This window comes from Sipha flava, unplaced genomic scaffold (assembly GCF_003268045.1).
Source record: "Sipha flava isolate LNK unplaced genomic scaffold, YSA_version1 257_pilon_pilon, whole genome shotgun sequence".
Taxonomy (NCBI): Eukaryota; Metazoa; Arthropoda; class Insecta; order Hemiptera; family Aphididae; genus Sipha; species Sipha flava.
The window spans coordinates 920,516-948,172 of NW_020272911.1; the positions used below are offsets into that span (position 1 = coordinate 920,516).

General features: G+C 28.7%; 1 protein-coding gene across 2 annotated transcripts in view; it reads left to right on the forward strand.

Moving 5' to 3' along the window:
• LOC112684740 (probable G-protein coupled receptor No18) overlaps window positions 1-27,657 on the forward strand; it is a 172,533-nt gene that overhangs the window by 54,715 nt on the left and 90,161 nt on the right. For both annotated transcript variants that reach the window (XM_025556388.1, XM_025556387.1), the window contains exon 4: window positions 17,922-18,175. In XM_025556388.1, the coding sequence (XP_025412173.1) occupies window positions 17,922-18,175 (254 nt within the window). The remainder of the gene's footprint in view (window positions 1-17,921; window positions 18,176-27,657) is intronic.

The following is a 27,657-nucleotide window of genomic DNA, read 5'->3' on the forward strand; positions in this document are numbered from 1 at the left end:
CCTAAAAAAATATGTTTTATGGTATGTACTTAAGTAATAAAATTACTCTTATAATAAAATAACCCAAAAGACTTTGATTTAACTTTTTTTTATACTTCCAATTACTGGACTTTCTTTTATCCCTATGAGCACCCATTTAACCGACATTTCATGGTCAATATTTAATAGATATGCAAAAAAGTCTGCAGATATTTCATTTATACAAATTTTATGTATCTTATTTTCACTTAAGTTGTATCGTTAGAAGTTCAACCTACTTTATTAAGAAATTTGGTTCTTTTACTATAACAATTATCTTTAGAAATATAAACTGATCGGGTGGAGAACCTCTTTCACTTAGAATTGTTTTTCGTAAGCAACAGTACATTGGTTTCAAGTTTAAAAGATCAATACTTAAGTGAATGACTCGTCCCTGTATCTAACCTGACCTAAGATTTTCCCCTCATTTTGAAATTTAAAAAATACCTCTCATAAATATTTTTTTTTCACTTAAAATAACTATCCATAAATGATTATTTTTTTATGTGACTCACATATTATAATATTAAAAATAATTGGCCCAACTGATATTTTGAATTTGACATGTTCACGATCCTATACTACGTTTTCCGTGGCTCATAGGAAGTAAACATGCTGTGTTAAAACGTTTAAATCGAAATAAAATAATTAGATTAAACTAGGGGATCTAATTTGGAGTTGGGTATTTTATTTAATTTTCGGAAGGTAATTGAGGATAATTTATGGCACATCCATTATTTGTTTTCTTTTCTTTTTTCCATTTCTATATTCGATAATTAGGATAAATAGGATTTTAGATGTTATATTTTACTAGTCACGTAAAAGTGATATCAAATGCGTACATATATATGACCATATATTTCCACTTTGTAAAACACATGTTTTAAAACATATCAGTACGGAACATTGGAAATGGACAAAGAAACAATAAATCAGCTTTGTTCACATTTATTTTTTTTCAATGTATTTCTTTTTTACTGAACTTCATCGATCCATTTAATAGTTGACTGTAGAAAATGACTAAAACGTTTTCTGATTTTGTTTTTTCCCCTCATACTCGTATTCCTTCTGCTGTTTCCGGACGACTAGATAAATTCCATCTAATATGAACCATCTGTCATCCTATACTTTGACTATTCCATAAAAAAGCCTACATTCGTAAGTCATGAACACCAATTTCTATCAGTTATTTGTTTTTAAATAAAATGTTCAACCCCGATGTTAAAATAAATTTTTGTTTGATAACTAATTTTTAAACGTAACTCCAGCTATAATTAATTTATTAATATCCTCTTTGTTTTCCATTAAAATCTTTTTTAAAATTCTAAATTTCAATTTTTATTCAAAAAAAATTTGTTCCCAGTGGATATTTAAAAATTGCTATATGTAATTAATTTAACTTAATAAACACCGTAACTGGACGTAAGAATATTTTGTTAAATAATTATGTTAATGCTATGATTATATTAAATCGACTTGCATGCTTTTGAGTGAAATCACAAGTCGTGCATATTATTGTAATATTTATGAGGGTTCATTTATCAGTTTACAAATATCAGAAATCAGAATTCTTATTATATAAAAAAACCAACATACAGTATTTAATGATGATATCCTAACTACAGTCGGCATATTTATTTACATCAAGGACTCATAAGATTATCATTTAATAGCTGATTGCGTCTGAAACCTCATCGTTGTTTATAGATGTGAAAACGTTTGGAATAAGTACTATTGAATCTACGATAAGATACTATGTGTATTGTTATGGTATTATGTGGGAAGAAATTGAGGCTTGCAACCAAAATAGTAAAATATACTCAAATAAAAATGACGCTTTATCGACGTATTAATGAATCGATAGTTTTGGTCTGGGGTCGCGAATATATCGGTTTAGTGATTCATCTTGTCGTAGTTGCTTTTTCGGACGACTGGTATGCCGATTATCGACGTGCCTACATTGTTAAAGCTAACGGAAATTTGGAAAGTCTTTGCTGTTATAATTCTCATATCTACATCCGTCGCTTAATGCTAGACTACGTAAAACAATCACCTTGAAGTGTTACGCCACGTTTGAAAACAAATTACGGTCTTGAACCAATTGCCACTATCGTAACGAAAACGTGAAAATGCCCGATAATAATACAGCATTGGTTTCAATCCGAATGCCACAGATAACCTCATATGTATACAATATATTTATTTATTTTTTTTTTTAAAAAAAAGGTAAATAACAATTTTTAATAAAAAACATGTCTTAAATAGTTGTTGAAAAGTTGTTAAGATGCATGCCGTAAAATATGCTCCTTACAGGAGTTGGTGAATAGATTATATGTATATGGTTATTTCTATAAGTCCCACAAGCTCACTTACTAATATAAAATTATATTTTTAGTGTAAAGATTTTTATTCTTCTTGAGGAGTATAATTTGAGTCTGTAAACTCTGATATTGTTTTAAATAATTCTAGAAAAAATTGCATACATAGAAAATAAACGATGTTTTAATTTGAAAAACAAAAGTTGATGTAGACATGGGATTCTCCATAAGAGGTAAAATAAAATTTGTGTATTGGAAAATTAAGTCTTACATTATATATACATATATATTTTTTCAATAATCAGAATTATAACAAATGCATAGCAAAGCATATAAAAGGAGTGGCGAGTCTTTAAAAAATTATTCGGTGTATAATATTACTATGAATGCCAGACAAATCGTAGCAGTGGTATGTATATTGTATTATAATGTATATAATATGTTATATACAGTCAGAAATAATAAACATGTACTCTTTTGTAAAATTATTATTTTCCAAGGTTAGATGTGTGAATCGCACGCGCGCATGTGCTTTGAGTGGGTGCGTGCGTGCGTTCTCATGTATGCAAATTCAAGCAAATGTGGTTATATTTTGGTCATTCAAATCTATTTATCTTGAAAATTTGAATTTCTTTAAAACGCTATTTTGTTTTATACTTTGTTCATTGCCTATTAAGATGTATTTTTTTTATTTTAGTTTTTTTAATAATTATGATATTTTTTACTTTCTGAGTCATCGTGTTATTATATGATGTTTGTAATAATATACGAGGTTTATTTATTTAAAAAGTTTACTGAATTAAAGTTCTTAAAAATAGTCAAATTACATTATCGTTAATGCTTTTAACTTGTATATTCTTTTTAGCTCAACAATTACATTATATTAACAAAACAAAAGAACATAAACAAACAAAGTAATAATAAGTAGTATTGAGTAATATATAAACTAAAGATGTTTAATGGCAATACCAGCCTCCTGAATAAATGAAATAATAATAATGACAACCTTTTTAGAATTGTATAGAGTATTAGGATAGGGGAAAAATTGACTAAAATGTTCAAGGAATTAAGTAACTAAATTAATACTTTTATAAAGAGTGAAAGACAGTCGAAAAGAATATGATAAATTGTGATAAATGTGATAAATTGCAAATACTTTTCTCCATACTAAGCGTACAAAAAAAAGTTCAGTTAATTTAGTTTGTAGGCGTAAAAAGGTAAAAGATAACTTAGTAAGTTGTTCCAATAAATACACAAGTGATTAAAATAATAACGCTGTAGGAGTTGAGTAACATCTGATCAAGAAGTAAGGGTAAAAGAAAGACTCGTTAAGTTAGAGGAAGATTTGGCCTTGTTAGGGTGAGGTTAGGTTAGGTTAGCCTAATTGACCAAGATTAAAAAGGCTAGATTTAAAACGGAGAAAATCGTAAATATTATTACATTAAAATTAAATACATAAGTAAATAATTTTCTTTATCTTAAGAGGTGTTAAAGTAAAATGTTGCTTTGTAAATTTGTTTGTTATATTATAAAGGTTCATTATTAGTTATAATAGTTTGATTTGATTCTAAATATGTAAACTTACCATAGTTTATTTTTTTAATCTAATTAATTATTTGTATTATTTTTAATTTAAACCAACATTGTATATTCGATTTTTAAGATGACATATATTCACGAACAACGAATAAGTATTAAATGCTGTGTTAGATTCGGTAATCCTTTTACTGATACTTGTAAAATAATGCTAAATACTTATGGTGATCAGTTTTTAGTACATACTTTCAGTATTACGACTGGATAATCGTTTTAAATACGGCTAGAAATGAGTTGATGACGACCTAAATTTAGGATGTCCGTCACCATCGATAGACGATGCTATTATGACAAAAATTAATAAAAGTGTGTGCTCTGATAGACGTTTGACTGTTCAAGAAAATAGGGAAGGTTGTAACATTTAGGTGGGTTATGTCATGGAATCTACGTATAAAAACTTGGAGTGCACCGCGTTTCAGCAAATTTTGACACTAGGATGATGTCACAAAATCAGAAAGACAATCGCTTAACCATCTGTCAATAATTGTTGGATCCCGCAAATGATGAAGAAAAAAGGCTCGTCAGGTCAGAACAAACATCAAAGTCATGCTTACGGTATTTTTTAATAATCTGAGAGCTATCCATCACAAATATCTTCCTGAAGGACAAAATGTTAACCGAAAGTACTATCTAGAAGTATTAAAATGTCATCGAGAAGAAGTAAGGAGGGGAAGGCGTGAAATGTGGTAGAAAAACTCATGGTTTTTAAACCATCACAACAATGCTCCGACGCACACATCCCTGTTAATTCGTGATTTTTGGGTGAAGAATTATATTACCCTAATTTATCATCCACCGTATTCTCCCGACTCGGCCCCAGCAGACTTTTAGTTATTCCTTAAACTAAAATATCTGGTAAAAGGAAAATAATTTACTACGATAGATGAAATAGAAGAAAATTCGCTAACGGAGATACGAGATATTCCGAAAAATGCTGTCCAGTACTATTTTTAACAATGAAAACGTTGTTGGAAAAAGTATACAAATCAAGTAGGGGAATACTTCAAGGGTGATAAGTCTCAATAATTTATATGTAAGTATCATAAATTAAAAAAGAGATAATAAATAAGTTAATTAATTAATTAAATTAATAAACTGAAAATTCGGTAACTTTTTGAACAGACTTGGTATGAATGACATTCTCATTAAATAATTGACGAACACAAAATTACTAATTTCGAAGTGGCTGTCATTTATGTTATGGTTTTGAATATTTTTGAATTTGTTTCGTTTCAAATTTCAACAATTTTTTTTATAAATAGGTAAAAATATATTATATTATTTGTTAAAAGGAGTTAGAAAATTGCAATATTATTTTATATGGAAAAATTAGTTTCCATTAATACTTACCTAGAATAATGTACAAATCGGATTTAAATCTTAAATTGTCCTGGACAAGTTAATATAATTTACAGGGATACTATTGTCTTTAGTAAATAATGTAAATTATATAAAAATAAATAATTGACATGATTCTTTTTTCGTCGGTCTTGGGACAATAATGTTTAATAAGTTTAAAGAATTGTATATGAATTATACTCATTTATATAGAAATGTATAATTCACCATATAATATATGGTGTTATATTATAACATATTTATATTATTTATATTCTTTAGGCATGGGTTTGTAGTTTTTTGATTATAAACATAATATCTATGTACCCGTCAATCTTATATATTTGTTATTAATTTCGTAGGATGAACAAATATTTGTTATAATTATAATCATATTATTTTAAATAAAATATCAGTCTTTTTGTATATAACAGTGGTTCTCAAATTTTTTTTTTCGCGTACCACTTGAGTATATTATCAATCAGTATATAAGTATATCAATCAATATTAAAAATAGAACCATACAAACTTCACATAGTTAAATACATTTATTTTAAATAAAAAGGCAATAAATAAAATACTAAAGTAAAATTACTATTTATTTATCAATACAAATTCATTAGTTTTTTAAAATTAATATATGAGTTAAATATTGAATTTTTAATTTCCTGTCTACTACCATTCGGTCATTCGCGTATCACCATATAGTCTTTCGCGTACCACAGTTTGAAAACCGCTGGTATATAACATAATTTAAATTCTAATGAATAATGAGATATTTATCTCAAGAATACTCGACATTTATTAATAAATGTCTTCAGAAAAACTTGTTTCGCTCTGAAATATGTAATTAAAAATTAATTTATAATTTAAAATTAAATTATGGCTTGCGTTACAAAAGGTAAAGTATAGTATAAGATTAGTATAATATGGATATGGAACTTGATAAATTCGTTCATAGGTTTTCGCGGATTTTGATAAAAAATGTTAATATTAAAATTAATTAATCCACCTGTTACTATTAAACCAATAAATGAATACTCAGTTATAAACGTCAGGAAATCAATATTATTTGGACACTTAAATCGAATATTTATCCTTGATCACTTCACTACTCAGACATAGAGTGGGGCGTATTCAAAAATGTATCATATATCGTAACGTTCGTTTTTAACGAAAATGAGAATATTGAATGCATTCCCTAAATAAATAAAATAAAAAATATTTATAATATTGATTTCAAAATAATATAATATCACATCCAAACGTGGATTACTTAAATGCAAACTCTTTATGTACGTGTAAAATAACATTAATTAGAAATTACTTAAAATTAACATCATGACGAGCATTTTAAACATTAAAATATTATCATATATCAATAGGTAATAAAAATTTAATTTACGAATTGACGTCAGACAAATATGAGCGTGTCTATTGAATGAAAAACAGACTAATCAAAATATTTTTCATTGTTTACAAATCAGACATTTTTTTTCCTTATACAATATTATAAATTATTTTATTTTGTTATTTTTTTTGTTAACAATAAAATGTGTTTTTTTCTTTATTATTAACCCAATAAGTTTTTAATTATTTAAAGCATTTAGATTTTATAACTTGCTTACAGCTTTAATTTAATAAATAATTAAAAATATTGCTTATAAATACTTAGGTTTACCTTAGGTATCTTATATTTTCATAATTTTGTATTCTGTTATTCTATTCTAGTGTGGTAGGTAGTTGATTAAGAAAATGTCATGTGTGTTAAGGTAATTTTTTTTTATTTAAATGCCTAATATATTATAGTGAATAGTTAATGACCCTATAACTAATGTTTTTCATCGTGAAAGTTACATTAATATTATTATAATTATTTTTAGTAATTTCGTATGCGTACACCTTTATTTAACTAAAACTGGAGATCCAATAACTGAAATATAATCATACATTACATTACTATTATATTGATGGAATAACTGTATGGTTAAACTAAACCATATCGATTAATTATTTAGCTTTTAACTGATGGACATTTTCGTCTGCGTACATACATTTTCGGTGGTATTAAATTATAAATAATTTCGTTGAATTTCTAAAAAAAAAATCCATAGTAATTGTTTTATGTTCAAAAGTACATGAGGATACGGACTCTATCGTACTATTTGTAAAATAAACTTAATTCAATGACTTAAATATTCCACATTAATTACTTTTTATGTTTTGTATTGCACCCTTGAAGAAATATATATTTAATTACTTCTTTAAAAGAAATATACCTGCAGACGTACACCAATAGCAATAGGTACCCTGAGATTAAAAATTGTAATTAACAATTTTATTATTAAGTTACCTGCCACGCTGCTGGATATAATTTATAATATTATTATTTCAATAGGTTTAATTAATAGCCAAGTATTAAATACCTACTCTAATGATCATTATTCTGTTAAGGTTTCTTATAAATGTCATCTGATTATTTAATTATATTTAGGACACTTGAAATAACGAGAATATCTAAATATACAGTATTATTATTAATTATATTAAAAAATTGAATTATTATTTTATTGTTGATATATTCAACAGTGTTTGAATGCATGTTACAGATTTTATACTTATATTTCACGGTTGAAACTATAAAATAATGAAGAAACATGTTAGGTTGTAGAAATTATACGTTTTTTGTAACTTACAGGCACCAAACCCTTTTTGGTTGATCAATACATACTTTGGTTTCACCGGTGATACAATAAGTAGAGAAGTAACCAAATACAAATTAAGTTTTGATAAAAAATGATTTTTAGGAAAAGAAAAATGTAATAAAAATAATATTATCAGATTAGAATGCATTATTAGAAAAACATAAAATCCAAAATTTATTTTTAAACTTTGGTGAACTTATATCCTGTAGTTGCATTTTTTAGAACAGCTTTATAAATTATATCTGAAAAACATTATGTCTGTAGCTTCTTCTATTTTAAATATGTATATTACGTAAATAATGATTCAAAAAAGTACCAGACTAACAATATAAAATTTTGGTTCAAGAATGAAAACTCTTATTGTAATTTTAAATAATTTGATTTATGTAAATTTTAAATCCCTGATGGATCCAAACGTACAGTTTAAAAATTTAACGTCTAAAAAAAACTTCAAAGTAAAGATTTATGATCGGTATGGGACTACTAAGAAAAAAAGTTCATATTAACAATTTTTTTCATTAACTTTGTTACATGTTCAAATAAATTTTATATTCATTTACTAAAACGTATTTCATTTTTATTTCATCGCGTATAAAATCCAATCTTGAGCCTTAATTGAAAACCCTAAGTGTTGAACTATTTTAAATTTCTTATATCGGACTAAATATAACTAAACTATGGTCATATTTCAAATAAAAAATTATGCGTAGTCGTTTAAGTTATTTAAAATAATAATAATAATAACAAAACGTACAAATGGCTCTACTAAAGTAAATTCAACCATAATACCTATTCTATCTTTCAAATCCCATCACTAACGTTATGAGATTTTTATATCACCATTAGTTGGTACAGGAAAATTCGTGGGACGTACGTTTATTTAAAATTACTTGATACACATAAAAAAATATTTATTCGGGGTTGTTTTTTGTTTCTTAACGTCCATTGTTATTACCGTGAATATCATGATACACAAACGCGTCACATCAACAGAGCGTTAAGCATACAACGGCGAAACTAGAAATTCGTCGCCAAGGGTTCATTTACCCCTCCAAACTCAGTCTCCGAAAATCCCTCTTAGCCATGACCATTTTTACAGACGTTTCCCGTTAAAAATAACAACATTTATTATGTTTCTTTATAGTACTCATATGTCATTTGTCATACCATATAAGTATGTACAATAAATTATCAATTTCTATTCAATGGACTGAAATGAAACGAGAATTACGGGTCTCTCGTAGGCTTACATGAGTCGCAGTATGTACCTCTTTAGAACAAGTAAAACACCTGTAGATTCATCACCAACAATAATGCATACTAAATTATCTTGTGATAATGGCTTTTATAGATATTAGATTATCTTCTGTCCCATAAGTCTAATATATCTCAGTACCAAATTTCATTGCAATCAGTCCAACCGTTTAGGAATGCATATCTGACAGACAGAAATCCATTTTTTAAATATATAGATGACTTAGGAACTGTAGAAAATAATCAAAAAGTTTAAAGTTAAAAAAGTTAAGTACTTGTTAAGTAAAATTTAACCCCTAATACAATAGATATACTTCTCCCGAAATACACTTTGCATCAAAAATTAAATTCCATAATGAAATACCCTTGTCAATGAAACATTAACATGTTCAACGCCAGAAATTAAAACTACAAACGCATATATGTCTTTACTTTTGGTCAGTATCACTGTATCGTATTGTACTGCGTTGTATTGTACTATACATAAGTATAGTACTGACAAGACTTTGGCACTTTTGTTTGAAAATTGTTTGAGAACGCAACAGCACATGAATATTTGTAAAGCAGTAAAACAACGTAAGAAAAATGTATATTGAATTAATGACAATGATATATAATCCGACACAGATAACTCAGATTCGTTTTCGGATTAAGTTATTATTTTAAATGATATTTAAAGCATTTATTTTAAGTATACTAAACATTGTATAAATTATTGTTATTAATAAATCTTAAATTTTTAATAATATTTATTTAATATTAAAATATGAAAAAATGAATTTATCCTCCTAAAATTTCATTACCGACCACTGTATGTCGTCGTATTTAATACATATGAATACAGCCGGTTTTCGATTGTATCGTGTTTTTGTTTTTTCTTTTCATTTTATTTTTTCGCGATCATGATTATGCACATACAACCGTACACACGAATACGATACCGCGTCGTGGTCGATAATGCGCGATACACGTGCAAGCGACAATATTGTATGGATCTTATTGATGGTTTTCGAATTCTTTAATATCATCTATCGCATTATAATCAATAGATTCAATCGATAAAATATATTTCCGATTGTCGTGTAAAAACATATTATAAATTAATCTTTAACACATTATCCTATACTACTTAATTTTATACAAATAGAAATATTCAAATGTCAAATTTCATCGCCACATTATTGTGAACATTCTTTTTAATTGAAATCAACAGTTTACCCGATAAAAACCTAAATTAATAGTATGATGATATTTTCATTCACTGTATATTCTTACAACCGTTTTTTTTAATAAACATGTTCTAAATTAGTGTTTGTAAAAAACTCCCGCTTCAAAAAAAAAAAAAAAAAATCAATGTTAATCGAAAAAACTTTATATTTATATCTAGCAAAATATTAAAATTAAAAAAAGATTCAGTACTTTTTCGGAGAATGTAGCATACGAATAATGATCTTAAAATGAACCCAAACGAATTCTTACGACATGACGACTTACGAGTTAAATAATACATAAAAATATTGTAATACTCTAGTATTATATGATTGGATAAACGTTATATATCATCAGGACGTCCAATAACATAATCAGTTACTAAAAGGTACAAAAGGATGATCGTTTTCAATGCTTCGAAAAATAGGCTATTCGAGGTAATCGAAACGAGCACAATATGGTACAGAAATTTGATTTACCGACTCAGATACTTGGATCGGATCAAAATGAAAATCTTGGATGACAGGATTTCATGATCAGAGGAATATAGTGTACTGATGGAATGGAGTGGTAGTAAACGTTCACTACCAGAGTATTAAAATAATTTCGTAGTGTTAATATTAAGGAAAATAAATTACTCTACTCGTACTATATATATATATATATATATATATATATATATATATATATTTATAAAAAATATTGCTTAAAATAATAAGAAAAAGTTAATTATTTCTGAGTGCTATGCGAGTTACCGGCACAAGATCAGTATTACTCAGAATATATTAATATAGAACGTTTACCGACACCGCGATTCCGTTTCGTGGAAATATTGATAAAATTCATAAAACTACCAGTCTACCCGTCTAAGAAGCAGTTTAAATCGAATTAATTTCTAATTTTGAAATAAAAATATTACAACAAATAATATGAGACCACGGACCTCACCTAAAGCGTTGCAATTAGAATCTAATTTATGTGATGGGTTTTTTTCTCCGAGGGCCAAAGTGCTTATTGCTCATGCTGCTGTGTAGTGTGAAATATATTAAGTTCCAGTAATTGGTCATCCAAATTGATTTGTATAACCATTAACCCAGTGAGCACTTTGATGAAACCATAATTCTTGTAATAGTTGTGAAACCAACGTTTATCTTTAACTGTCAATACTGATACATCATCATTACTCGGTAGTAAAATACATTGCTTTTGTCGTGGAAATAAAGTGAATAATTTTTATTGATCACAAACAAAAATTTATTTAACCATATCCAATAATCTGACGTAAGTATTTGATTTGATGTTAGGTATAAAAATACACCATTTTGCTGTGGTAAATTGAGCGAGTTAAAAGAGAATTAAAAAAACTTCAAAAATAAAGTAACTAATTACTTGTAACACATTGCAAAATAAAACAAAGTATTATAAAATACACTAGAAGATCCTGGAAAAGATTTATTTTAAATTATATCGTTAAAAATCAAGGTAAGATTGCTTCATTAGGTTTATTTTAATATAAACTTAACCGGTAGAGTGAAATATTATCGATTTGGTTATAATTGTTGGAAAAATCTTTCAATGAAAAGAAAAATACAAACAATTCAATCGTCAAATGAAATAAGTAAATAAAATGTTGGTAGTTCAATATTTTACGTTAAACGTTATAGTGAGTTATCGTTATAGAATTTAAAAATGGTATTAAATCTTTGCATTAACGTCTTTTCAATTTTACCTATTACATAAATGTTGGGTTTATTTAATTTATTTTTATTGTTTTAAATATAAAAAGTTCGAATATAAATTAATTTTTAATACTCAACAGTATTGTATTTCGAGTTTCTTGAACAGAATATGTGCCGGTCTTAGTTTTTCGAGACTTTGTAAAAATTCAGTTTTAATACAAGATTAATTTAAGTTTATTTAACTATCTAATAACAAGGTTAAGATAAACTTTTACCATAAACATTATGGCATTTGAAATCTATGTCATATAATTTATATATATACTTGTATAAAAGTAGACTAAATTAGGTTTTGTAAGTTAAGCAGCATCGTGAAAATTGTAAATGACATCAGTTTTTGAGCGAGTTCTTCCTCCACGTTATTCCATTGTTAGATTCGATTTGGTCGATTATTCTTATTTCTCGTATATCTTTGTATGGTAGTATCTTTACTTCAATCGAATTGGGGTATGATATAACTTAATTTACTAATTAACTAATTAATCCGGCTTCTTCATTATTGGTAAAATCAGTATAGGAAGGAACTCACATAAACTCGATGATATTTTTTGAGTTGGCCGTAATGTTGAGTATTTGTTGAGAAATTTAATTTATTGGAATTGTTGATAGTGGAAAAGTTGAAGCACCAAGTGAGTAATTTATAATGAGTAAATAAATGATTGTGCTGAGCACAAGTAAAACATGATATATTATTAACTGTACAATATATGTTTCATCTAGCTGAAAACTGAAAGTTACTTTGGCTAATTAATTTTTGTAAATATAAGTCAGTCAAATAATACTCCACTGGAATACTATACATGTATTTTATTTTATTTTATTTTCTAAAGTCTAATCGGATTTGATCATACTTCCATTTTAATATACATTATATAATGCACCCCAATCGAGACTAAATCAATAAAATAATAATTTAATGAAAAATGTAAAAATATTTTAAAACGAATAATTACTTCTTACCGTGATTCTTTGCAATTTATTTTATACAACGCAGGGCTTATGTGTCAATAAACTAAACCTGTATAGCTATATATTTATCGTTCGAAGCGAAAAAGTTATAATAAATCACGGTTAAATTATTATTCTTAAATTTTTTCCTTTGAGTCTTTATAATTAACAAAGCGTACTGAAAATAATAATTAAAAGGAAACCAATAAATTTGGATACTTTGCAAATTTTGCAAAAAATAAATTAAAATAATAAATAAAACGCAATAATAATTAGACATTCATTGTCCAGCATTCGTCATCGAATACAAGTCGATGGATGCTCATCTCACGAAATCGATATCAATAAGGAGCAGTGTCCAATGTTTATTATTGATAAGTGTGTGCATGCATGGGATATGCATACAGTCATTACGCCTAAAAATTCTGCTACACGTGTATATAATTACAGACATTTTGGTGTACGAATACTACGTACAGCATTTGTTGGTAACATTTTGAATTTCACCATATCCGCGCCTATCCTTTCACGGTTTACGATTTAAAATAACTGTGAACTATTGTACACCATATATACATGTATACATTTTGATAATAGATCGACATCCGTCAAAAGCACGTCGTAGGTGTATACTAATCATACCCGATTTAACGTCATAACGCATATTTTAACAAGCGACTGTATTCTCAATCGATTCATTTCATTCGCAATGTATCAGGCATATATTTTAATTGAACGAACGGAAACTGAATCGTCAATACGCGAAAAGACATTAACCACATCGTAAGTGTATCGACGTCCAAAAGCTGTCGGAAATATAACTATCGTAACAATTACATTACTATAATACCGTCATACAATGTATAATCCCTCCTATGTACGATATCGGAACAAATATTTAGATCAGATATTCAGTGCCGGGAAGCGCAATAAAGTCGTCAATTATTGTATAACGTATAAGGAGACATTTCTTGATTATTTGCTGGGAGACATTTCCAATCGGCGACTGATTGTTAACTGATCGTAAACGTTTGCTCATATTGTACAATAATTATCCAGAAAATAATTTTTTTTTTTCTATAAATTTATTCATGGACATTATTAGAAATGTTTAATACATTTTAATAAATCGTTTAAATACTTGGTAATATTTTGTTATTATTCTAAGAGTATTGCACACAAAAGAATTTTATTTTTAGTTTTTTCACCATTACGACTTATTTCTGTTATGCTCAGTGAAATAGTAATTTTAAGTTTACCGACTAGCGTATATTTGGGACGTTCATCGCGGTATAATATATTTTGTAGTTATTTGACGCTCAAGTTTTTAAACCATACGCGGTTAGTCCGTCAAAGTTTCCGATAAATATGATTTATTCGAAAATAACAATAAATAACAGATAAATAACAGTGTATATATATTTACAATCTTATTATATGTACAATGACAGACGTCTATTCGCTAAAACACACGCGTTCGCCTACGCGTTTTATATATTGTTTCTTTTTTAATGCTGATATATTTCACACTTAACTGCGAATCAAAGCGGCGCAGAGGCGATAGTACTATCGGAACGATTAAAATATTGTATAATGTGTATACGATCGTAAGCATACAAAGATTTGCGTATGATTGTTATTGCAGCGTAAAACTTGATCCGGTGGGCCAATAATTATTCGTGCAAATCATGAGTACGGTAGTTTGTGTGGAACTTCTCGGGCGTCTCGCATTCTCGGCGGGACAATTAGAAGCGAGGAGGGAATAATATTAATATTATAACAACGCATAATGGATCAATGTTATAACACTTACGATTTCATTAATTGTAATTATTCAATTCAAATCTGATGGGATGATCGTTAATAACCGTGGGAGTTATCGTATTTGCTCGTCTATTTGGATTCAAAATACGTATATATATATATATATATATACTGTATAATAGTCATTGTATTGTATTAATAGCCTATGACAGCCGTCACCTTGAATATATCATTCGTATCATATTCGTGTTTCGATAGTAATTAATATTGACATCGAATACACCAGGTCCGTCGTAAAATCCTTCCTTGTGAAACATAAAAGATAACCTTAAATATATGTTCTTTTTATTCGCACAATATGGGTTTTGATAAAAAAATATAAATACATGGAATATTGTGTATAAAAACAATACTATGTCTGCTATGACGATTCTCATCTGAATAGTATTACAATAGACCACGTGACCGAATTATAAAATCACCGTGAACAGAAATTAAAATCTAATATTAATTTTTTTGTCGGCAATCGATTTAACAATAGTTTATAACTATTATTTAAATTTTTGTTCGTCGTTATTATTGGTGTACACATTGCAGTGCTAAACCCAAATCGTTTATAACTTTTTTCCAATTTTTATGTTTTCTAATTGTGTTTCTTGTATAGTGTAATGTTTACGTAGTTGAACCACTCGTTCTATTATTTATTTACTTAATCAATGTAAATGGACAAAATTCAGTTACTCAGGTGTAATTTAAAAACTCGCAGACATTCGTCTGCTAAAATAATCTACATTACTCATTGTCTAATAGTAATAAGAATATGAGATAATATCAATTGTATTTTTAATCATAATTATTTGCCTTTTAGTTAGCTGATGGATGGAATATTGTTATTATGGTTTCCGTGTAATATAATGCATTGTATTAGAGTCTCAATAAAGTTTATATAATTTAACTTTTCTTAACGAGTCCCTTGAGTATTATTATGTTAAGGTGAGTTAAATTTTAATTTAATGCGTCGTTTAAAGTTACTATTACTTTTCAAAATGAGTTTCGCACACCTTAACAGGTAGTATTTACACCATTATTGTGTAATTATATGTCAAAGGTTGTGTAAGCTATGTGAGAATTCTTATTGTTTTTGAAAATTATAGTATTTTAATTAAAATTCTCCGATGACCATAACTTAACAAAATTAATCGTAAACGGTTAAATATTGTTTGATTTATATGTGTCACTTTCACCTGTTTATTTTCTTAGCTTTTTATCCATGTATTGCAAACGCACTTGTCTAAATTATCAAGTTATTTCATTTTTATACTTACATTTATTGAACTATGAATTAATGCGACAACATTTTCTTGGTTTTAGAAATTTATAAATAGTATTTTATGAAATTGGTATTCTTGATTATTCTAGTAATCAGAATAGATATTAGAATAGATCATAAATAGTCAGTAACTCCTGTAATGAAAAAAAAACATTATTTGTAAGCTTTTTTATTTTTATTTATTTTTTTATCATGAGATTGTAAATGTACCTATACTGTTTTTTTAGGAATGAGGTAAAATGTTGTAAATATTAATAATTAATAATGATGCAACTAGTCAAACTTACCAGGTGCATGTAGTCACCTGGTAAAATTAGACGCATATAACACTGAATTAAATATATAATATATACTCCTACCAAAATATTAGGAAAAAAATTAATTTATATACATATATATATACATACATACATATATATATATACATATTGATGTTTATTAAAAAAAAAAAAATACACCTTTCAGTAATATGTTTGAATACATTTAATGGAACAATTAATCTACTTTTAAAATACCATTCATGCAGTTTCACTATAAATCAATACTCCATTGTCATATCCATATAAATTATCACGAATAATAAATTACCATTATATGATACATTAATCAATAACCAACTTCCGAAAAATACTATAAATATTTTAATGTTGAATTTCTTATTTCATTTCCTTTGCAATAATGTATTTATTTTTGGATAACAATTTCTTTTATATGTCTAAAATACAACTATATAATAGGTTTATAGTGGTTATATAGAATTTAAAACGTGTTAAAGTTAAGACCTCAATAAATCATTTGTTTTATAGTAGACTAAAAACAATTTAAATTCAATTTTCCATGAAATTTATTCAGAATTTGATTGATTTATTTCCAAAATAATAAAATAGATCCTTACTATATAATATATACATTTTAGATTTTTAAATCAACGAGAATAGTAAATTGAATTTGTGAATGTATTTGCTCACGTCGTTATAAAAATAAATAACATTTTACATAAAGATTCTTACATCAAATTTATAAGTAGGAAAGGTCCATTATTCGGGTACGCGAAATGGATTTCTTTAATCAATTGACAAACGTATAGGAATTGAATTTGTATTTGTGTGAAAAAAGCAAATTGAAACAGTATTGAAATCTCCCATTAATTTTTGATAAAAAGGGATATTGCTCAATCGTGTTTCAGCTTTATCACTATTCGAACGATACAATCGTAACCAAAACATCAATAGTTGTAAAAAAAATAAAAAGCTTGTATTATGTATAGGTTTCTGAGAGATAGATAAATGTGTTATTTAACCATTGCATGACATTGCATTACTGGCTTTGCATACACAACATAATATTTAATGATACGATAACGATTTATATATATTTTATATTATTTTTTATATCGTTTATTAATTAATGTGAAACATTCCACAGCGAGTAAACGTCAAAGCATTAATTAAACTAAATCATCTACGAAAAAATACCTTCTACTCAGTAAATATAATATTCATTAATATTCTTAAGTAAAAAATAGTTACGAAGTAATTTCTATTTGATTATCATTGTACGCGTTCTTGTTTTATACGTAGGATTCTAAGAAGGATGTTTGAGTTATTTTTAGGGTTATCCTTAAAAAATAAAAGCTATTTTTTTCAACAAAATAATCGAAATAATAATGAAAAATAAAAACACGTGCTCGGTTTTCTTGTAGACGATGATGATTATTCGATCACAGCAGTCACGTCGTTGATGGCTGTCTACGTTGGGCTGGTGGCGGTCGTGGGCACGACCGCGAATCTGTGCGTATTCCTCGCCCTGTCCATGGGCCACAAGGTGTCCAATAACCTGTTGCTGTTGAATCTGTGCGTCGCCGACACCATGGTGTGCATAATTAGCGGGCCGTTAACAGTGCTGTCATGGGAATGGCCGGTGCTGTCATCGTACGCTGTCGTCAACGCTTTGCAGGTAACGCTTAAAATCCGACCTTGGGAAGGGGAAGAAAATAACATCCTCTTCCACGTGCACGAACGCGAATTATGTTTTTGTTTTCCGTTTTCGACGAAAATCATCACCGACGCACGTGTAACGAGTGCACTGTTGAAACCATAGCTAAGCGCTCAGAATTACTGGAAGACACGCAGCCAACAAGTTAAATTTACGAAGCACAGTGGTGTATATAGGGGGGCCTAGTGGGCTACAGACCCCTTCCCCGAAATATTTTAAAAACTTAAAAATTATTTTATACGTATGTTATATTTTAATGGTGCTTTGTGTTCATTTAGAATTTGCGTCCAACGTCAAATCGTTTTAGGACATTCTGTAAATTAAATGTAGATAAGTACCTACTGTGTCTTGTTAGTAATTCTTAGATAGCAGTGGTAATTTAATTCTGTCCATAGTAACCCCTCCCGAAAATATTTTCTGTATACGCCACTGACGTATAGGTGTATACGGTTTTTCATGATCCAATTCGCATTATTCGTTTTCTCTTTCCGGTCTTTCGTACTCGTGCGGACGATTACGTTTTCAAATCGACTCAAATGCGATGATGGATTGCGCGCGCTCACCTTGAAATATTGCCGAATCACTACTGCTGTCGAATGTCCACGTGTAATTTGATTATTTATCGTAAATCATTACTTGTTCGATCATAAATTATACGTTACGGCGTTCCGTCGACACGTTCTAATATTATTTCGTTCGGCAACTTTTAGCATCATCAATTGATTCGTTCATTCTTCACATCCGCGCGCATGTGAATGTGTGTATGTGTGGGTGTATTTGTATATGCGCACAACAACTTTGACTGTCAATGAAACAAACAGCATAACAAACCGAGCGCGCTTCGTTCATTCGTGGATATGGTTAAACGGTTTTTCGGTGTTCATCAGTATATCAACCGTAACGTTTGATTGCATCTATATTTATGTTTATAATTTGCACGCAAACGCGTATGAATTACTGTTAAAATAATTGTAACAGGGACGCGAGATTTTTTACAATTTACGACCGGGATGAACTTAAAAAATTTATAACGCATTTTATATTTCACTGCGGCCACGGCGCGCACAATAACGTAATTTAGAAGTGATTATTTGTCACCCACTCGTATACGGATTGTCGCACGTGAATGATTTTTTATTTTATAGTTATTTTGTGTGTTCTTTGCACTGCTCCTAAATCCGCATCCACGCGTTCATATGATAACCGATGTCGGAAAAATTAACAACGCGTTTTAGAAAATTTGCTATTGTATCTGTGAAATATACTCTCGATACGAACTTATAAAAAAAGTGCACATGGGTCCTCGGAAATATAATGTGTACGTAAATAATAAATATAACGTACAGATGGAACATGTCATACTAGCAGTCGACATCAGTCCGAGATCATTCGGATGTGTTAGAATGCGATCCTGTCACAATAATATGCGACATGGCATCATGAACGCGTAGTGGTTATCCAATAAAAAAAAATAAAATAAAATAAACGGAAATTGTAGTTTATAAAGTTAAGATTCTGTAACAATAAAAAAAAAGTCTAAAAAAAGCATAAGAATACGAGGCAAAACATAAAAACCAAAAACAAAAAAAAACATTGTATTAAAAAAAAAAACCACAAATAAATTGTAATTAACATAGGAATGCCTAAGTGTTATTTTAATTATGAGCCCAATAATAAAATAAAACAAAAAATAGTAAATGTTTAATACTTATTAATTATTATTTACATTTTTATTTGCACATTTAAATAATTTAAATCAAAACACTTATTATAAGTAGTTATATTTCCAACGATTTTCCGGAACGCAGGTCGTTAGAGAATTACATACGCCATTTGAACTTGTTAAGAAACCACAGGCTCAGCTCAAGCGTGTCTTAAGTGTTCTTAAGATACCCTTGAGAGAAATACAAAATACTGCGTTTTTATGGGGGAAGGTATGTTCCCACACGAAGCCTAAGAATTCAACTTTTACATATGTAAGTTCCTACACGAAGAAAAGTATATATTTCGTGACTAAAAACCAAATAATAATAAAATAAATGATCTTCGGATTATTCAGTGACAAATTATATAGAAAAAAAAAGTACTTTACCATATAGTATTTGGGTTAGTGCTAAGACTTGTAGAAGTCTTACTGTAAATGATTGTGAAAGTTTTCAATCCAAGTTCAATTCAAATGTTTATCGTCGTCGTTTTAATATATTCAAAATAATTGATGTCTTAAAGATATTTCAAATAAATACATATATTAAAATAAAAATATCAGATACAATAGAATTCGAAAAATAAGCAAAATAAACGATAATATGTAAAGAACAAAATAATAAATTCAACTAAAAACAAATAACATAGTATGATTATGTTAAAAGTTTGACCTTTTGTAATCGACCACATAAAACTTAATTTATAATATTATTGTTATTAAAATTATATACGTTATTATCATATAAGGTATAATACGAGTGTATGGATGACTATATATTACTATATATAGATAAGATTCGATTAAAATTTGGATTAGATTTTTTACAAAACACAAAATAAACAAATTTTAATCGTCCCAACTTCGTTGTCAGCCCTAAGTCCAAATAGAGTGGGTAGAGAATTTTTATTTGCCATAATTTTTATTCGAATAGAAACTTACGTGCCGTTATGGTTTTTTTTCATGTAGGAGTCTACGTAGACATACCCAAGGATGATTTTTACCGGTTATATCTCATGTGGGAACTTACAAAATTACCAAAATCAGTTTTATGTTTTACTTTATTTTTTTTTATTTTTTCGGCATTTATTTGTAAATAAACTACCTGTAAAACCTCAATTTTTTAAAACATTTAATGTATAAAAGTGAATATTGATGCAGCAATTAATTATTTATAAATACCTGAAATGAGCCGAGAGGTGCCATTCCAGTTCCAACTTCACTCGTTAAATTTTAAATGCATTTGTAAACAATCAACTGTTGGTTGGATTGTAAAATTTAAATGGTCATTTTCAAAACAATGGTTTTACTTTAGATCACAAAACCATGGAGCTGTAATGCTCTCCAAATAATTCAAAATTTTTTTTTAAAAAATCGACAACCCCCCTTTTATTGTAACTTATACACAATAAAATATGTTTATTGTCGATTTTAATTCATAAAAATAACTTATTTATTTATATCCATTACTTTTTTTTTGTATATTTTTTATTTAATAGCCTTTAGTTAATAACTATGACAGCTCAATAGTTACAGGTTTATACAATTCAATATACAACATAATATATAGTGATAATGAGCAATAAAAAGTTGGTAAATATACGAGTATAGTGTATAATTCATCCACCACCGTTACACTATTTAATTTACGTGTTTTCTATAGACGTACTTACGGTTTCAAAATGTATTTAATATTATTCGTTATAAATATATGGGCAATTACTAGAACCTTTATGAGTGGTATATATTTACCATCGGAACAATAAAGAAAAGGTTTCTATGAATTTATTTTCGAAAAAATATGGAGTACACAAATAAAAAATAGAAAAATGGCAAATAAAGTGTGAACCAATATAATTTGTTTATAAATTGCATTCTACTCAGGTCGTGCTACTGTAATACATATATAAATGGTTTGAAAATGTCAATGTTACTGACCGTGCACTAGTTTAAATATAATGATTATCATATTATGATATTTGTGTTTTTATATACGACGTTAAGTATGTTTAATGTATACATAAACACACACACATAAAATATATGTATAAGTTGTAACATGTACCGCGAAATTAATAATGGAAATTACGTAACTAATAGTTTTAAACAAAACATCAAAAGTATCGTCTTCAAAAAACATTGTGTAACCACGTGACCTCTATTCAAATGAAATACGATTAATTCTAAAAGATTGCTTGGTTTTATAAAATTATTTTCGATTTTGTATGCGCATTATAACGTTTCGCAATCGTATTTTGAAAAACTCGAATACCGAATATTTTATGACAGTCTGGTGGTCTACAGTACAGGTCTCCACACTATGGCCCACGAACAAGTTTTATCCCCCCCCCCCCCCCCAAAGATAGTGAATAATATCAAAAACACATGTAGTGTCAACATTTTTTTTTAAAATAATTATAAGTATATATATTGCTATAAAATTAAAAATGACTTGTGTTCATAAATTTTGATTCGCTAAGAGCTTATGATATTTCATGTGACCCTCGAGTGAAAAATGTTTGATGATCCCTGGTTTACAGTTTCGGTTGACTAACAAAAATAATAATATCCCGTAAAATTGTGTGTGTCAATCTGTTGTGTAGTATTAATCACCTCATTATCTGTTCACATTCGAAACCAACGATGAATGGTTCATGGCGTTCGAAAACGATTACAACGGCCATTATATGTAAATACGAATGGGAATGTATGTAAATAAATAATATAATATGCTCGTGTGTTATAGTTAATTTAAGAAAGTTTGATATTTTTTTGAAGTGACGAGCACCTCACGAGTACCTACTAATGAAAAGAAAAGAAAAATTGTATCTATTTACGATTTTATTTAAATCTATTCAACTTTAAAATATTAAGAGCTCTTAAGCTTCATCACACACACCCACTCCCTTATTTAGAATACTAAATTTGTATTTCTAATGAAATGGTTTTTTTGTATGAATAACAGTCTAAATGTTTGATTATTATTAGTTCATTGACTAAACAGTAACGCGAAAAACCGAACACGTTCTAATGTATGTTTATGACTACGAGTCGAAAAATGATACAACCCGCAGCGGTTGCAACGAAGTGATTTATTCGATATTTTATTCGATTAACAACAATGTTCAATCGAATCCACTTGTACGATTATCACACCTGGACGGATCATGAATTTTAATAATAATAATAATAATAATATGCAGATGTAGGCCATGGTCTGATTTCCGAAATGTGCGGCGGATAACGTGAGTGGTCCGATTGTATCTGTGATGCGTTGCGATCAAAGAATGAACGAGAATGAAGGTAAAACCGGTGTTGCTTTGCCTACGACTGATGCCATACACTGTAAAAAACCCGTATAGAACTTAAATGCATATGAATATTTATAGGACATTTAGGTGAATGTGGGTACGCAATAAAGTATATTGTACAAGGAGACAACAAATACAGTTTATTTTGAACAAAAACATGTTTTCAAATAAATGTGTCCTTGGCAACTATAGGCCGTTGGACTTTAAAAGTTGAACATTAATTAATGTTATTCAATTAACTTGTCTATTTTACATTTTAAGTTTTGTTAAAGTTTTTCTTTTTAAATTCAGTTTATAAGATTTTTGAAACCGTAGTTCTTATATGCTTTGAACGCATCGTAGTACACAATCCATACATTTATTTTTATCACATCTTATCGCGGATAGAAATTTGAGCAATTTTCAGTTAACATCACACTCCAAAGCCACATTTTATTCTTTGAATTATTGAGTGTAATTATAACACGTTTCTACACAATTTGCCAGATTTTATATACCTAGTTAATTAACATATTCGATATAAGATTTGCATTTATTGAATTCACACAAATATTTTAACCCGAAGACGATATCAAAATATACATACTAATACAATGTAGTTGATCAAAAGAAGGATAATTTAAAAATTAATTCTACGAGCAAATAGTTACAAGAGTTACAAAAATATGAATATTTGCAAACACAATGTTGTGTAAATGGATATGTCTAAAAATTATTTAAAAATGGTAAAATATTAAAATAAACACGGATTTATTGGGAAGATAATCAATGTGCGTCTCAGATAAAACATCTGGTATATTATAAATATTGTATAGTTATATTAGTTTTTTGAAATATTACACATTTGCATTACATATAAAGCATACACTTATGTGTTTAACGTTTCTTTTGCTACAGATATAACAACCCGTTGGCACAGTAATAATAATAACGATAACGTCCACGAATGAATCATATAAATGAGAAATAAAACTGATTTTTTTAGCTTTGAGAGTGGTGGAGGAAAAAAAACCGAAAAATAACAGCTGGACCGGAATATTTAAATTTAAGTTATATATGTTAAAAACAATTAAGTACGGTACCTATTGTGTATGGTCAACCCGAAACACGAGAAACGTTGTAATAACCGTCGTGCATGTATAAAATAAAATCCCAAAATACCTTTTCCTACATTTTCAAAATTTTTAATTTATTTTTTGTTTTTCATAAAACACATTAAAAACCAATATTATGTCGAAATTTAATTACATTTATTATCAACTATATCATTGTTTACACAGGTTATAATCAAGGTAAACGATTGCATTGCGAAGTGTAATATGCCCGTGGTTTATATACTTATTTTATCTTATTCGTATTGATAGAACTTTTTAAAATTCAACTTATCGAATAAAATATGATAATAGGTCACTAAAGTAATAATTTTACATTTATTGATTAAGGTTTTTACATGCGTTGAGTCCACGTATAGATGCATAATTCGGTAGACGTTATTACTTCAGATAACTAACATGACGACTTTCCAATATATCGTTGGAGTTTTCGTTTTATGCTAATTGCTCAGTAAAAACAAGTTTTGATCATTATAATTATTTAGACGACACCTCAAGATCAGTGTTTATGATCATATAGATAATTAAAATTTTTTTTTATATTATCTAGTGAGTTCATTCTTGAGAATTGCTTTACGTAGATGTTCTAAAAAATAAACAGAAATGACCTATGTATTGGCACCTGTAGTATTTATCGAAATATACTTTTTAAATAATTATTTTCTTTATAACGTGGTGCAACAATTTAAAATAATAATATATAATAGAGTTAATAATATCAAAAAACAAATTATGTAATTTACTTATTCTTAAAAAGAATTATTTATATGTACTACTGATATATATATATAAAAAAACCTCGGATACTACTACCAAAAATACGTAAAAAATCTATTTTTACAATGAGCATGTTTGTTTTAATAGTATAATGACATGAATAATTTGATTAAAGGAGTTACCCAGTAGTAACACATTGACTTGGTTTTTATTTATTTTATTTTGTTATATATTTTAGGCTAAGTCCCTACACCAGTTTCTCTTTAGCCTTCTCGGTGGATTTCCTGGAATGGTATTTGAATTTAGGGCAAGTATTAGGGGATCTGGATGGTTTGCAAGGCGTGCACGAAAGAGTTTGTATGATGTTTGGCTGTTTCAGTAATTGTTGGTACGTTTAAATATGTATGTAATGTATGGTTTGTGACATAGAATGGAGCTTTAGTAATGATTTGTTATGTAGTGGATTGGAAAGATTGTATTTTAAAAATATTTGATTTTTTAGCGGCGCTCCATAGCTAAATACCGTAGGAACATATTAGTTTTAGAGGAGATTTATACAATAGAAGTTTATTTTTGAAGGAGAGTTTGGAGCTTTATCCTATTAGGGGGTAGAGAGCTTTTCGCCTAATGTTCAACAATTGTCTTTTTTGTTTGACATTTTCTGCCCAGGTTAGGCGTTTATCAAGTGTCAATCCTAAATAACGGATATTGGAAGCTGGTGGTATAATTTGGATAGAAAGTGAGATAGGGGATGGAGCCTTTTTTTAGGATAAAAGTGATATGGGAACACTTTTCATTGTTAACCTTAGTTTTCCACTTTGAGTAACATAGATCTAGGTCAGCGGTTCCCAAATTTTTTTTTCCGCGGTGTCTTTTTTTGGACTCAATTTAGCCACGGTGCCCTGCTGTGAATAACATGAAAGACAAGACAAAAAAAATACTCATTGATAACTAATTTTATTAAAATTTAACTTTATTATAAATTAATGCATTTTTAAACCTAAAAATCAAATAAATAAAATTATTGTTATCATTATTATAAGGTTAAAATATTTCATTATTTGATATAAAGTTTTTACAAAAACAATAAGGAAAAAAATTTTAAAAATTTAAAATATTTGTTATGAACTGTAGACCATGGTGTCCTTAGAAAGTGCTCGCGGTGCACAGTTTGGAAACCGCTGACCTAGGTTAGAGAGATGACTTTGTAGGAATAGACCGGCAATATATGGGTCTTTATGAGAAGTGAAGATGATTTTATCATCTGCAAATTCGGCTACGAATGTTGGGGTGGATGTTGGTTGATCTGCTGCATATATATTGTACAATATTGGGGATGAGATGGCACCTTGGGGAACTCCAGCTAAAATAGGTGATAAGTGGGAGAATTCAGAGCCTACTTTGGTGACGAAATGGCGGTTTTCTAAGTATGATTTAAAAGATAAGAAGTAAGGAGGTGGTAGAAGTGTTTTTAATTTAAATAGAAGACCGGTATGCCAAACTTTGTTAAAAGCTTGAGAAATATCCACTAGGACAGCGAAACAGTAAGATTTGTTTTCAAATGAATATGATATGGCGTTGGTTAGATGGTGTGCTTGATGGATTGTGGAATGTTTATTTGAAACCCAAACTGAGTGTTGAGTATTACTTTTTTGTCATTTATGATTTTGGATATATGTTTAAGTATTAATTTTTCGCTGAGTTTGGCAAAGAATGATAGGAGGCTTATAGGACGATAAGACGATGTATGATAAGAGGATGTCGGGAAGTTAATCCGGTTTCGGAATTAGGATTATAACTGATACTTTCCAGTGAAGAGGAAAATTGGAGAGTCTTAGGATAGAATTTAGTATGTGAGTGAGGTGTATTAGTTTTTTTTTTTGATAGTTGGTCCAGGTGATTTTTTGGAGGGAAAAGATTTTATAAGATATTGGATTTCATTTGGAGTAAATGGTTTAGGGGTAAGGTATAGCGGAAATGGAGATGTAAGTGAGCTTTCTATGTAATTGGAGAAATTTTGATTGCCAATATATTGATTGGGTTGGAAAACATCCGAGAGATGAAAGGTTTCTGCTTTTTCCAGATAAGACTTACACCAATTTTCATTGATATTTTTTACTGGGAATTGTGGAGACCTTTGCTTAAGGCAACTTCGTGTAGATCTCCATAGGGAGCCGTTCTTTGTGGTGAGTGACGAGATCCAGTCGTCAAAGGAATCGTTCCTAAGTTTGTTTAAGGTGCGTTTAAAAAAAGAGGTGAGATTGTTGTAAATATTTTTATCAATAGGAAGTCTTGTGTGTTGCCATGGAGCCCTAGAACTACGTTTTTGCGTGATTACCTCACGAATATAAGCAAAAACTGTTAGGGAGTTTGTTTGGCGTTTGGGAGGCATAAATAATGATTTCCATGCTGCTGTTTGAATGATTACACTGAATTTTTGGACAGTTTTTTGTAATAAATATATCTAATATGTCGGGTTGTTTACGTGGTGATGTTGACCAGTAGGTTGGATTTGGGGGGGGGGGGGGGGGGGGGGGGGGGAGTGGGGTTTGGGTGGTGTTTTTGGGGGGGGGGGGGGGGGGGGGTAAGGAAAGTATATTG